Below are 15,201 nucleotides of genomic sequence, written 5' to 3' on the forward strand. Positions count from 1 at the left end.
TGCACCGGCCCTGCAAACACCTGTGCTAGAGTTTGGGCATTAGGTAGAGCAAGCAATGCTATAAAATGCACCATTTTGCTAAACCGATCAACTACCACAAGGATCACATTTTTTCCCGAAGAATTCAGTAAATCTGTGATAAAGTCATGGACAAATGCGTCCAAGGTCTTGAAGGGGTGGGTAACGAAAGAAGAAATCCAGAAGGCCGAGTATGTGTCACCTTAACACGAGCACAGGTACAACAGGCTGACACATAGTCCTCAACACACTTACACAACCCCGGCCAACAAAATCTGCGTGAGAGGAGATCGACAGTGGATCTAATCCCAGGGTGTCCAGCCCAGACAGTACAGTGATGTTCCTCAAATACCTTGTGACGTATGTCTGAGGGAACAAACAATATTTTTCTGGAGGACAAGAGTCCGTGCATCCTCTTGGGCCTCCAACACCTTAGCAACAAGATCAGGATATAGGGAAGATTTGACTACCCCTTCAGACAAAATAGGACTAGGATCTTTAGTATCACCCCCCCCCCCCCCCCCCCCCAGGAAAGCTGCACGACAAAGCATCTGCCTTGACTTTCTTAACCCCAGGGTGGTAGGTGACAATAAAGTTAAATCTGGTGAAAAACAGCGACCATCTGGCCTGCCTTGGATTCAGTCATTTAGCCGACTCAGATTTTTGTGATTAGTAATTACTGTAATAGGATGAATTGCTCCTTCCAACCAATGGCGCCATTCTTCAAAAGCCAACTTAATGGCCAGTAATTCCCTATTACCCACGTCATAATTTCTTTCAGCAGTCAAGAGTTTTTTAGAGAAAAAAGCACATGGGCACCATTTACTAGGTGAAGGACCTTATGACAAACTGCTCCCACCCCTACCTCGGATGCGTCAACCTCTACAATGAATGGCTGAGACACGTCCGGTTGCACCAAAATAGGGGCTGAAGCAAAACATTCCTTCACAGCAGAAAAGGCTTGTAATGCCGCCTCAGACAAAACAGAGAAATCTTCCCCCTTCCTAGTCATGTCTGTTAAAGGTTTAACCACAGTCGAATAGTTCAAGATGAATTTATGGTAGTAGTTGGTGAATCCCAAAAACCGCAAAAGCGTTTTCAGATTTTCAGGTCGATCCCAGTCCAACACCGCACAGACTTTCTTGGGATCCATACGAAAACCTGAGGATGAAAGCAGGTAACCCAGGAATTACACTTCCTGAACAGCAAAAACAAATTTTTCCATCTTCGCATACAATTTATTCTCTCTTAGGATCTGTAATACCTGTCTCACATGATCCTGATGAGGCTCCATATCTGGAGAATAAATTAGTATGTCATCCAGATATACAACAACAAATCTCCCCACCAGATGATGAAAGATGTCATTGAAAAAGTGTTGAAAAACAGCTGGAGCATTGGCTAACTCAAAAGGCATGACCAGATTCTCAAAATGACCCTCAGGGGTATTAAAGGCCGTCTTCCATTCATCCCCCTCTTTGATCCTTACCAAATTATATGCCCCCCTCAGATCCAATTTACAGAACACCTTGGCACCGACAATTTGATTAAACAAATCCTGAATCAAAGGAAGGGGGTAAGGATCACAGACGGTAATACAGTTGAGCTCACGGAAGTCCAGACATGGTCTACGGGTACCATCTTTTTTTTTTACAAAGAAAAACCAGCAGCCACTTGGGATTTGGATGGTCTGATATAACCCTTCGCCAAGCTCTCGGTGGTATACTCTCGCATAGCCTTTATTTCATTGATGGGACAATCATACTCCCGATGCGGGGGTAACTCCTGGTTACCACTCTCAGAAAACACATCAGAAAATTCGGAAATTAACGAGGGTACAGTTTTAGTGGTGACAACAGAGAAAGACATATTAAGACAGTCCATGCAAAAATCACTCCAATCGACAATCTGTCTCGCTTGCCAGTCGATAGTAGGGTTATGTTTGCTTAACCATAGTAAGCCCAAAACCATCGGAGCAGGCTCCAACATATAACATGAGATAGATTCCTGATGGAAATCACCCACTCTTAAATGGATGTCATTTACCACCTGCCACAGGCATTTTTGGGTAAGAGGTGCAGAATCAATAGCAAATACAGAAATGCTTTTCTCTAGTGCACTAGTAGTCAACCCATGAAAGTGAACGAACTGTCCATTGATCAGGTTAACCCCAGCCCCACTATCGATAAATACCTCGATTTCCACCGTTTTGGACCAAACACAAACGGACACAGCACACAACATGACTCACACAGGAAACCAGATCCATATAGCTGCAGTAAGAAAAGACATCAAAGGAACATAAAGTAAACATCACAACATTCTTTATGACCGCAAGGGTGGCCCTCACTGGAGAGATGGCATAAGGCTACCAGGAAGATGACTCCAGCAACATGCCTGGAGTACCCCTCAGACTTCTGCCTTCCAGCAGGAGCTAAATAGGCCAAGCAGCCACACCCACACACACACACACTAGGAAAGGAGTTAACCCTTCCATCACCAAACAGGGAAGTAAAGCCACTTAAAGGGAAAGTGCACACACACATAAACCCCGTGCACACCAAACAGGAAATGTGCACACATATAAACACAAGTTGCCATAGGCAACCGCATGCATAGACAGTGAGCAGCCCAGCAACAAGCTCAGGCTGCTACACTGCCAAGAACACCATGTTGCCAGCGGCAACCGCACGTGAGGCCAAACACTCACAGCCCACAGCTGCGGTGAACAACAAAACAACCGCTGACAACTGCATGCAGACTCTAAGAGTCACGACCACAGCATAGTCGTGACAAGCGCCACCTCGGCAGACAGAGAAATCGGGTGCTACCAGTAAATTACAAAAGTACGTTTTTTTGCTTCCTACCCACACCACAAATAGTTATTTGGGGATTAAATGTTTTTCTTTTTTTTTCACCTTGACACTGAATGTGCGGGCAAATATTTACAAAATGTCCCTTCTTTCCACAACAAAAACTGATTCCCTTCATATGACCAAAGCTCCTGCCAGCAGTCTCAAGAGTAGCTCCCTCTAACTGCACAAGCACATCACAAGGCACAACCACAGGTGTCTCTTTACCATAAGTGTCAAAGAAAGCCGCCACCTTGTTTGACAGTACGTCTTGAGGGTGAGGACCTCTAGATCTCTCTCTCAGGCATCTATCAAGACGTACAGCAAGGAACATAGCTGCTTCCAATGACTCAGGATTTTCATGAAAGGTCAACGCGTCCAGCAGCCTCTAAGATAGATCCTGACAGAATTGGCTACGGAGAGCAGCATCATTCCACTCCGCATCCGTAGCCCATCTCCTAAATTTAGAGCAATAGTTTTCCACAGAGCGCTCTCCCTGCGTAAACCACGTAACTTGGTTTGGGCCTGAAAGATCAGATCCGTGTCATCGTAAATAAGACCGAAGGCTCTAAAAAATTCATCTACCAACTGGAGGGATGGTGATCCGTTCGGCAGAGAAAAAGCCCACGACTGGGCGTCATCATTAAGCAAAGAAATTATCATACCCACACGTTGACTCTCGTTCCCAGAAGAGTATGGACGCAGCTTAAAGTATAAATTACATGACTCCCTGAACCGGATAAAATTGTCACTACCTCCAGAAAATCTGTCCAGGAGAGCCACCTTCGGTTCAGGGCAGGCATGGTACCCACCACCGGAACCAGCCGCCTGTGGTTTCTGAATCTGTAAGACTGTCGCGCGGAGGTCTGCTACCTCCAAAGACAGCCCCTGCATCTGTTCGACCAGTGCAGACATAGAATCCATAGCTGCACTGACCTGAACAAAAAATGGCGGTTATGGCGGTAGATTATATCACGTATGAGGTAAAGGAGTAAACACCACACCGACAACCAGGGGGGAAGGGAAAAGCCACTAGGCCTCAAAGCTAGAGAAGGTAAAGGGTCACCACCTAAAGAACCCTACTCCTGGCCGTGACTCTTAACCGTATGGGCACCACTTGAAGGTAGAAATGCCCTTACACAGTAACCTGGAGACCCTGAGGAGCCCTAAAGATATTGGCAGGGCTGAGACAACCCATTCCTTCCAAGATGAAGGAACAAGCATCTCCCTGAGTCCCAGTAACCACAACCAAGGGGAAAAGACAAAATATAAACAAGCAAGACACTTAGCTTCTGTTGTAGAAGGATGAGCAGGAACTCAGGGAGAACCACACTCCAGCTCTTTCCAAAACTAAATGAAGCAATCTACCACATAGTCAGAAGGGTGGTGTCAGACTATAAAGGGTAGAAGTGGCGATCACTGAGCAACAGCTGAGACAAGGGAAGTGGTCATTAACCCTATCAACACTGAATCAAGGAGGCTGTTAGATTCCTCCACGCTCAGCCAGTCTCCTTGATCTCCTGACATCAGTCCCCTGAGGGACTGTGACACTATCAGAAGATATGCACAGTGTCATTGACATCATCACCAGGCAGAACTGATGGCAGAGTTTGACAAGGAAGTTTTTAATAGGGGAACAACATGACAAATTTTTATCCTGTGGCAGATAATATGTTCGAACCACCAGTGTCAACTCTGGGTCTATGCACGTAGCTTTAAAGGGCATCTGTCAGCAGATTTGTACCTGTGAAACTGGCAGATCTGTTGCAAGTGCATTTGGCAACTGAAGGCATTTCTGTTGGTCCCATGGTCATATGTGCCCACATTGCTGAGAATGTTTTAATGTATGCAAATGAGCTTCTATGAGCAACTGGGTAGTTTCCATTACGTGTAGACGCTCTACTCTCTTTGCCTCACCATCTCCACATTGATTAACAGTACCAGGTATGATGACATTTACACTGCCTGGCCATATCAATTATAATACAGGGAGTGGCAGAGAGAGCTGAGCCTCTAAAAGTAACAGCAATGCCCTCATGTCTCCTAGAGGCTCATTTGCATATATTAAATCATAATTTTTCCAGTAATGTAGAAAAAACACCGATGCCCTCAGCTGCCAAGTGCACATGTAACAGGTCAGCCAGTTTCATAGGTACAAATCTGCTGACAGAAGCCTTTTAACCCCTTAACCCCTTCCCGACCTTTGACGTACTGTTACGTCATGGGAACCACTGAGTTCCCGGAATTTGACGTAATAGTACGTCATAGTGATCGCGCGCGATCACTGCAGGGGTCCGGCAGTCCGTGGTAGCCAGGCCCCTGCTATATCCGCTGGCATCGCTGTAAAAGCCAATGCCGGTGGGTTGACCCCTTCTATGCCGCGTCAGCACTGTCGGGTGAGGGAGATCATCGAGTCCCCGCGCTGCTGTGGCGGGGACCCGATGCATTACAAGGCAGCCCGATGCCGTGCAGAGACTGCCCAATGCCTTGCACGGCATCGGGTTAGTGTATGACTCAGTGTCATACACTAACAGGCAATGCATTACAATACAGATGTATTGTAATGCATTGCAGGGGGGATCAGACCCCCAAAAGTGAATGTCATAAATAAAGTAAAGTAAAGAAAAGTAAAAAAAATGTGTTTTTAATAAAATTAATAAAGAAATAAAATTAATAAAGTAAAAAAGAAAAAAAACGCCCCTTTCCCCTTATTTTATAATAAAAAACAGAAAAAAGAAACAAAACCCACACATATTAGGTATCGCCACGTCCGTAATGACCGGCTCTATAAATATATCACCTGATCTACCCTGTCCGATAAATCCCATAAAAAAATAAAAAATTAAAACTGTGTAAAAAAAAGCAATTTTTGTCACATTACATCACAAAAATTGCAATAGCAAGTGATCAAAAAGGCATATGCCCCCCAAAATAGTACCAATCAGACCGTCACCTCATCCCGCAAAAGATGAGACCCTACCTGAGAGAATCGGTCAAAAAATAAAAAAGCTATGGCTCTCAGACTATGAGACACTAAAATATGATTATTTTTTGCTTCCAAACTGCTATTATTGTGCTAAAGTGAAATAATAAAAAAAAAAGTATACATAGTAGGTATCGCCACGTCCGTAAAAAACAGCTCTATAAAAATATCACATGACCTAACCACTCAGATGAACACCGTAAAAAGAAAAAAAATTATAAAAAAAAGAAGTTTTAGTCGCATTACATCACAAAAATTGCAACAGCAAGCGATCAAAAAGGCATATGCCCCCCAAAATAATACCAATCAGACCGTCACCTCATCCCGCAAAAAATGAGACCCTACCTGAGAGAATAGGTCAAAAAATAAAAAAGCTATGGCTCTCAGACTATGAGACATTAAAATATCCTTATTTCGGTTTCAAAAATGCTATTATTGTATAAAACTTAAATAAATAAGAAAAAGTAGACATATTAGGTATTACCACGTACGTAACGATCTGCTCTATAAAAAAGTCACATGACCTCGGTTAAACGCTGTAAAAATAAAAAATAAAAACGGTGCCAAAACATAATTTTTTTTGTTACCTTGCCTCACAAAAAACGTAATATAGAGCAATAAAAAATCATATGTACCCCAAAATAGTACCAATAAAACTGGCACCTTATCCAGTAGTTTCCAAAATGTGGTCACTTTTTTGAGTTTCTACTGTAGGGGTGCATCAGGGGGGCTTCAAATGGGACATGGCATCTAAAAACCAGTTCAGCTAAATTTGCCTTCCAAAAACCATATGGCGTTCCTTTCCTTCTGCGCCCTGCCGTGTGCCCGTACAGCAGTTTACGATCACATGTGGGGTGTTTCTGTAAACAGAAGAATAAGGGTAATAAATATTAAGTTTTATTTGGCTGTTAACCCTTGATGTGCTACTGGAAAAAAATGGATTCAAATGTAAAATCTGCCTAAAAAGTGAAATTCAGAAATTTAATCTCCATTTTCCATCAATTCTTGTGGAACACCTAAAGGGTTAAGAAAGTTTGTAAAATCAGTTTTGTATACCTTGAGGGGTGTAGTTTATAAAATGGGGTCCTTTTTGGGTGGTTTCTATTATGTAAGCCTCACAAAGTGACTTCAGACCTGAACTGGTCCTTAAAAAGTGGGTTTTGGAAATTTTCGAAAAATTTCAAGATTTGCTTCCATACTTCTTAGCCTTCTAACGTCCCCAAAAAATAAAATGTAATTTTCAAAATGATCCAAACATGAAGTAGACATATGGGGAATGTAAAGTAATTACTATTTTTGAAGGTATTACTATCTATTATAAAAGTAGAGAAATAGAAATTTGGAAATTTGCTATTTTTTTATTAATAAAAATGGGTTTTTTTTACTTATTTTTCACTGTCATGATGTACAATATGTGACGAGAAAACAGTCTCAGAATGGCCTGTATAAGTAAAAGCGTTTTAAAGTTATCACCACATAAAGTGACACATGTCAGATTTGCAAAAAATGGCCTGGGCAGGAAGGTGAAAACATACCCGGGGTTGAAAGGGTTAAGTACCCAGCCCTTTTTTTTGTCTTGAATTTTAGTTTTTTTCTCCCCACATTCCAGTAGCCATAACTTTTTTTAAATTTCTGTACATATAGCCATATGAGGGCTTATGTTTTGCGGGATAAGGGCACCATTTAATTTCTCTTTTTGGGGTTAAATTGAAAAAAAAAACACAATTCCACTAAGGTTTTGGGGGTTTTGACATCACAGTGTTCACTGTGTGCTAAAATTGACATGATGTCCTTATTCTTTAGCTCAATATGGATACGGCGATACCAAACTTGTATAGATTGTTTGTTTTAGTACTTAAAAAAAATAAAAAATTCTTTACTTTGCCATTTTCTTACAGCCATAACTTAATTTTAATAGTTCAGACATTTTTGGACACAGCAATACCTGATATGTTTATTTTTTATTGTTATTATATTTTTATATGTAAAATTGTGAAAGGTGTGGGATTTAAACTTGTAATATTTTAATGGTTATTTCTTTCTTTCTTTTTTTTACTTTTTTCACTTTTTATTTAATAACTATTATCCCCCCTTATGGGGATACAACCTGGGATCTTTTGGTCCCTTTTCCTATTCATCCTATTGCCTCATTCACATGTCAGTGATTTGGTCAGTGATTTCTATCAGTGATTTTGAGACAAAACCAGGTGCGGCTCTAAACACAGAAGAGGTGCAGATCTTTCCCGTATACCTTAGGTCTGTAGAGGCTCCAATCCTGGTTTTGGCTCACAATCACTGATGGAAATCACTGACCAAAACACTGACGTGTGAATGAGGCTTAATAGAGGATTTTTACACTGCCCCTGCTGCACTGTACCTTGTGCAAAGAGCAGAAGGGAACTTACCATGGCAGGCCTGGAAGGCTTCAGCAGTGTCCAGGCTACCATGGTAACCGATCGTAGCTCCACGATTTCACTGCGGGGTCTCCGATCGGAAAGCAGAGTGAGCCGCATTCCTCTGCTATACCTCATAGGTGCCCTTATCAGTGTTGATCGTGGCACCCGAGGGGTTAAATGACGTGGTTTAGTGGGATCGCCATTCCCCATCATTGCTGCAGGTGCCTGCTGTATGATACAGCCGGAGCGGGCTCACGGCAGCAGCCTGCTCCATAAATTCACTGAACCACTGTGACGTACAGGTAAGTCACAGTGGTTGAAGGGGTTAAAGGGGTTTTCTGGTTTGCATCAACATCTTTTAAAATAACCGTTTATGAAGGTTCCTGTAATTTTGTAATGTATTTCTATTACCCTTATTGCTCCTATCTTTCTTTCTGGGCTGTGGTCCCATGACCATGTCCATGTAGCTCTTTCTTATTTCCTGTGATGTTATGTTCATGGGCATGTCAAAGCAGCAACAGAGCCAGTGATAGGGGAGTGTGAGTATGTAACTAGCTGGTTGGGAGGAGCTATAAACTAGCCAAGTGTTGTTAAGGGCGGTGCTGGAAATGTGACCGACAAAGGAGAAGTATATCATGCATTTGGTTGGATACAGCAACAGGAAGTGCTACATACAGGATGGAAACAAATCAAGGTTATTTGCTTACAAGTTGAAAATGGGCCAGAGGTATCCACAGTGGAAAAAAAAGCATGGGAGAGATGTACATGAGGTAAGTAACGACATGAGTATATCTGTTAAAACCATAGTAATAGTTGGTCTTATGAAATATATGTGTATTAGTTTTTTGTAAACCACATTTAATACGTAAAGAACTACTATTGTTGTTGCTTCTTGTCTATTTTACATACAGACTGCAAAGCAGAAATCGCCTTTCTCTTAGATGGCAGCAATAACATTGGACAGCGTCGCTTCAACCTACAAAAGAATTTCGTGGCTAAAGTTGCCCTAACGCTAGGCATTGGCACAGATGGTCCTCATGTAGGAGTTGTACAAGCCAGGTAATATGCCATGCTGTCATAGCTGATAAAATAAATGGGATGCACCATTCACAGAGAACATTTAGACGTCTTGTTCACTACATAACCCTGTTTTGCCTAAATTCTTCTATTTAAGTGAGCTACCAAAGACAGAGTTCTTTTTGAAAAATTTCACCTCAGCAAAGGATGTTGTGTTTGCAGTAAAGGAAATCAGCTTCAGAGGAGGAAACTCCAACATAGGTCAGTAGTAATAATAAATGAAATGGGAGGGAAATAGATGAAAGTAATTAAATTTTTGCATTACGGGGTTGCCCATCTTTTTCAAACCTCACAGAGGGTCCAGATTCATGGAGGTGATCATACTTACTTGGTCTACGCCTCTGGGCTCTGGCTTCACCACTCAACTGCCTCCTAAGCAGGTCTCTGGTTTCCCGACATCAACATCCTTTTGATGGCGAGCACATGAGCACTGCAGCCAATCTCTGGCTGCTGGGACCCACGGAGTAGGCAATGGAGTTGGAACCCAGAAGTAGTGACCAAGCTAGATTTGCAGGTAACTCATTGTATGTGTAACAAGGGAGCCTGTTCATTTTGTCCATGGTTTAGGCAATATGAATCTTCTGATAGGTTCCCTTTAAGAGGACCCAGCCTTTCTGCTGCTTGAAGTTAAAATTTAAATGGCGCCCCTTCCCGTGCCAAATTCTCAATCCAACCACTCCCCCCAGCCTTACTGCTAAAGACATATTTGGATGGACATTACATACAGGATAATACAGCACTACAAACCTGTGACCTCCAGTGATGTCTCTCTTGTGATGTAATATATGAAGGGGAGCTCGTCTGCACTTGGTTTGTGCGGTGAGCGGGTGGACACAAGGCGCAATTCACAACCCAATTGAGGATACAAAGTATTTTTTATTTTTTGTTTAGCAAAGATGACGCGTTTCCGAGTACGCAGGACCCCTTTATCAAGTCTGTATCCTTATCACCATAGGCTTAATGGGGGCACTCCTGTTGGAAAGGTGACAAGGATACAGACTTGATAAAGGGGTCCTGCGTACCCCAAAATGCGTCGTCTTTGCTAAACAAAAAATAAAAAATACTTTGTATCCTCAATTGGGTTGTGAATTGCGCCATGTGTCCATCCGCTCACCGCACAAACCAAGTGCAGACGAGCTCCCCTTCATATATCACAATACGCACCAAAGCGGCGGCTTGGCTCCCGCCCATGGTCAACTTGGACGATATTCGGCTGCACCAACCCAGATCACCCCTACGATTTTAACTCTACCGGAATTGCACTGCACACAGTGCAACTAAACCAAGGTGAGTAGCAATCACTCACCCTGGTTAGGAGTAAGTAACAACATATCTTGTTCACCACCACCTATGAGCGCCTTGTCTCCTTTCTTTTTGGCCATTTAATCACTCTCCTGTGATGTAGACAGACATTCTCTTTCTTCATCTGGACCAGACCACCTTGATGACATTTTTTAGCTGTCTCACATCTCTGCATAGTTTGCCACACATTTTTATGTGTTATTTTGCTGCTACCCCCAAATTCTGTGCCTACTGTGCTCTCCAATGCCCACGAACACTATACTGCAAAAACAATAGTGCCATACAGATAGTTCCTCCCATAGTAATAGAGCTCCTAGACTGCCCTTAATAGTAACAGTGTCCCCACAGTACCCACAGTAGTGGTAATGCTCCCCAAGAGTGCCCCCATAAGTAGCAATGCCCTCCATACTATGCCTAATAATAATAGCATCCCCAAAAGGCCCCTCTATAAAGCACACAGTAGTAATAAGGCACCCTATAGTGTTCCCAGTAGTTATAATGCCCCATATAGTGGCCCCAGTATTTATAAAGACCCCCCTGTAGTGTCCCCAGTATTTAAAATGTTTCCTGTAGTATCCTCTGAATTTATTATGCACACTGCAGTGCCCACTGTAGTTATAATATACCACTGCAGTGCTTCCTGTATTCATAATGCCCCTTCTAGTAGCCCCAGCATTTATAAAGCCCTGCTGTAGTGCCCCTGGTAATTAAAATGATCCCTTGTAGTCCCCCCCAGCACCATTCTACAGCCTCATAGGCTTCAGGCCTAGTGGCCTGTGACCTATGAGGTTGAATAGAGGGGTCCTCTGCTCGAGGTGAGATGCTCATTTTGCCTCATGGTAGATGAAGCCCTGAAAGGACTTGTCACTATAAAATGAACTGCAATCTGCAGCAGGTTATAGAGCAGGAGGAGATAAGCAGATTGATATATAGTCTTGTGCAAAAAGATGCAGTAAAGCTTGTCATTTTCTATTACAGCAGTGAGTGTGGAGCTGCTGTGTCAACCAACAGCTTTGGCTTTGTGCTATTCCTAAAGGCAGTCGCCTGGTTTTTACCAGTAGCTCCTGTACAGGGATTTATACTTCACTGCAGGGAAACAACCATTCTGCTACCTCCTGAAGTGGTCTCTGTATGATTGACACCTGACCGCACAGGGGTTGCAGACATTGGTACAGACCAAAAAGAGTTGAAGCAAAACCATATTCAGGGACAGGCCAAGGTCAGGGCAGGCAGAGTATGAGCAATCTGATAAACATTCCGATTTCAGGACTAGCAGTGAAGGGCCAATAGAAAGGTCAGGTAGAAAAGGGTTAGAGTCCAGTAAACTGGTTGAAGTCATTACACAGGCAGACAGACTATCCAGCAAGGAACCTATTGCTCAGGCACCTTGCCACAGGAGAGGGTGCCATAAGTACAACAAGGTTACCAGCCATTGGCTAATAAAAATTAGGAAGGAAGATGTTTCCTTCCTCTCTATACAGTCCCTAGATCTGATAAAGAAAAGACTAGCTGTCTTCACAGAGTCACCAAAGAAGGCTGTATAGGGGTCAATGGAAGAGACTAAAGGAAATGAGTGAGATGAAGGGTCTACGGCCTGATATGCAGGTGAAGAGCACAGGTGCCAAAGAAATACAGAAAACTGCGGTAGATACAGATAAAGTGCTTGAAGGGACTCTGGGTGGAACCCCCACAGGGTCTCCAAAAAAGATTGGTGATGCTCCTATATCTGCTTCAGCAGAACCCAGCGTGGAGCAGTTGGACCAAGAGCGGGAGCTTCCAACAAACTGGTGCAAAAAAACTAAGAAAAAACAGAAAAAGTTTGACCAGCCCCGGGCTCAAGAGAAATACATCTTGGCCCGATATGCCGAAGAACATGACCAAGCGAAGGAGGGTGCTCGGGAAAAAGAGACCAAGGCCCTATCCTTGGCTAGAGCCATTGAAGAAGCGCAAGAGGAGCGAGATGAGTTTGAAAGGCTGAACAAGCAACTCAGAACAGAGATGGAGGATCTTGTGAGCTCAAAGGATGATGGGAAGAACATCTATGAGTTGGAGAAGTCTAAGCCAGAGCCTGTTAAGAAGGGATCTGGAGATGGTGGCGCTGCAGTGCCGACCGAGGCAGAGAAGACGGAAGATCTTTCTGCTGAACCGGTGGATGGGGCTGATGTGGATGCAAAGGTCAAGAGACTCACGGCAGTGGGTAGCCAGGACCTGGTCCCAAAAGATGTCCCCTCCGTCTGCAAAGCAGTCCAAGTAGCGAGCAGCCTGCTAGGGAAGAAATACGAGGAGTTGGACGACCAGTATGCAGATGCAGTCTACTACTGTGGATTGGCTCTCCTGAATTCTTCCCGTAAGAAGAACAGTGTCCTAAATGAGCCTCTGGAGAAAATGACAGAAGTCAACGAGTCTGGTGAAGACCCCGGTGTCCCCGGTACCTCCTACCTTGATGAAAGAGGAAAAGAACTTAAGAGGACAAGTATATGATGTCAGTCCTAAGAAAACCAAGGCTGAAGACGTTAAAGCCAAGGTGTTGGAGAACATGAAGTCCTCAGGTGCCCCAGTGACCGAAGGAGCGACTACCAAAGAGGAAAAGCCCACTAAAGAAGCTGAGGTCTCTGAAACTGCCGCCAAAGTCGGAGAAACCACTGCTGGAAAGAAGGAAGAAGTGAACAGGAGGCATGTAAAAGAAGCGAGCGGGGATAAGCCTGCTCTGCTGAAGGAGCCCCTCAAGGCAAAGGAGAAAGGGTCGGGACACGACCATGACTGGGAAAAGTTCGGTCAAGAGCTGCAGCAGTCCAAGAAAGGACATGAGGAGTGTGTGCAGAAGCCAGAAAATCAAAAAAGAAAGCCTGCCAGTAATATGAAAAAATCTTCTGAGAGAAGTCCCAGAAGTCACAGAAAAAAGAAAAGAGAGAGACCACGGGTGCGAAAGTGCATCACCCTCGCTCGTGAAAGAGAGTACCTGCTTATGAGATGGGCAAGAAAATCCAGTAGGTCTTATCGGCTCTGTAATAAACTCATGAGGGTGACAAACTAAGCACTGTTGTCCTGGGTCTTGCAGAATAAGGGGAAGACTGTAGGCCAGGTCGATGCCTGTTCACGAGCATCTGGATTTGATGCTAGTGTTCACCCTTACGGGCTTGAACAAAGGGGGGGGGGGTTATGTGAGGCAGTGATAGGCCTCATAGCTGCTAGGGGAGATTCATGGCAGGAGTTTCTGTGTCTTCCCCATCAGTCATCAGATCTGAGGCAGCACCAGGTGACACAATCAGTCTGGGATAAGAGCCCAGCCCAGACTGTCAGTCGAAGAGAAAGAGAGAGTCTTTGTAAAACAGAGTCCTGCTGGAGGCTTTGTGCGAGTAGTCGGGAGGACTACTGGGCCACACTTCCCCATAAAGGTACTAGACTTGAGACCATTTGTGAACGGTGCTCTGTACAGCCAGGAGGCTGATAGACATTGGGCTGGGAAAGCCCCATGTTTTGACCGTGTTATGTTTAGTTAGAGCCCAGTCGGGCGAGTGTTTATTACTTTGTATAACTGTTTATGTTTACGCAGATGTGCCGCAATAAAGCACAGTGTTTGGACCTTAATCTTGGTGTCTGGCGAAGATATTTGTGAGAATGACTCCCGAAAGAGAGCTAATCCCCCACACTAATTAAAAAACAGCCTCTAGCAGGAGAGAATGACTTCCAGGTAAATCCCCCCATAAGGTTCTCTCTCTCTTTAATCGAACATAGCCTAAGTCTCAGGCAGAGACAGTGTGTAGACCAGGACATGTGGTGGAGTAGTTCCAGGCAACAGGTCATTAGGGAAGTTTTAGGAATGATGCAGTGGCAGAGTCTCAGCCTCCTCCTTGTTAAAATCATCTGAATAGCAAGCATGAGAGAGAGGCAAGTCCTGCAGGCCTGGGATTGCCAGACTGGGAACACAGTCAGGCATTGTGAGCCCCAATAAAGAAACTCCCCATTTGACCAGGGGCATGAAGGCAGAGCCAGGGTAACCCCAACAGCAGTGGGCTCACAGATCTAGGCCGGACATACAAGGAGATCTTCTCAGAATGCAGAATTCCTACCTGGAGATCCAAGGACACAGTGGCATACTGGATATGTTCTGGGTGAGGTACTCTGTTGACAGATGTCACCACTAAGGACTTCTTCAGGTACATGGTGAATATGTGGTGCTGGATCACCAAGGCCTGGTCCAGGAAGAAACCTGCCAAACTGGAATCCAGGAAGGCCTGTTCAGTAAACTGCCCATTGCCACACAAAAGGATGATTGTAATTGTTAGTTGTGGAGAGTGGACATTCTTGCCCAGGGTTCTCCTAGGCACTGGAGTTTCCTTGTGGGGACAAGTCCTGATGTAATGTCTAGTGTTGGTCGAGCACCAAAGTGCTCGGCTGCTCGAGTAGAACACCTCGGGATGCTCGGGTGCTCTACCAAGCACCCGAGCACAATGGAAGTCAATGGGAGAAACCGAGCAATAAACCAGGCACCCCTTGCTCTGAAGAGGAAAGGGTGTCTGGTTCATAGTAAAAGGACAGAAATTGATGGAAACACCACTGAAATGGTTCTGGA

The 15,201-nt window shown here is 44.2% G+C and overlaps 1 protein-coding gene across 1 annotated transcript in view; it reads left to right on the forward strand.

Moving 5' to 3' along the window:
- Nucleotides 1-15,201, forward strand: part of COCH (cochlin) — a 186,625-nt gene that overhangs the window by 147,344 nt on the left and 24,080 nt on the right. The window contains exons 7-8 of the mRNA XM_040411000.1: nucleotides 9,161-9,308; nucleotides 9,424-9,527. Coding sequence (XP_040266934.1) covers nucleotides 9,161-9,308; nucleotides 9,424-9,527 — 252 coding nt within the window. The remainder of the gene's footprint in view (nucleotides 1-9,160; nucleotides 9,309-9,423; nucleotides 9,528-15,201) is intronic.

The sequence above is a fragment of the Bufo bufo genome, chromosome 11 (assembly GCF_905171765.1).
Source record: "Bufo bufo chromosome 11, aBufBuf1.1, whole genome shotgun sequence".
Classification (NCBI taxonomy): Eukaryota; Metazoa; Chordata; class Amphibia; order Anura; family Bufonidae; genus Bufo; species Bufo bufo.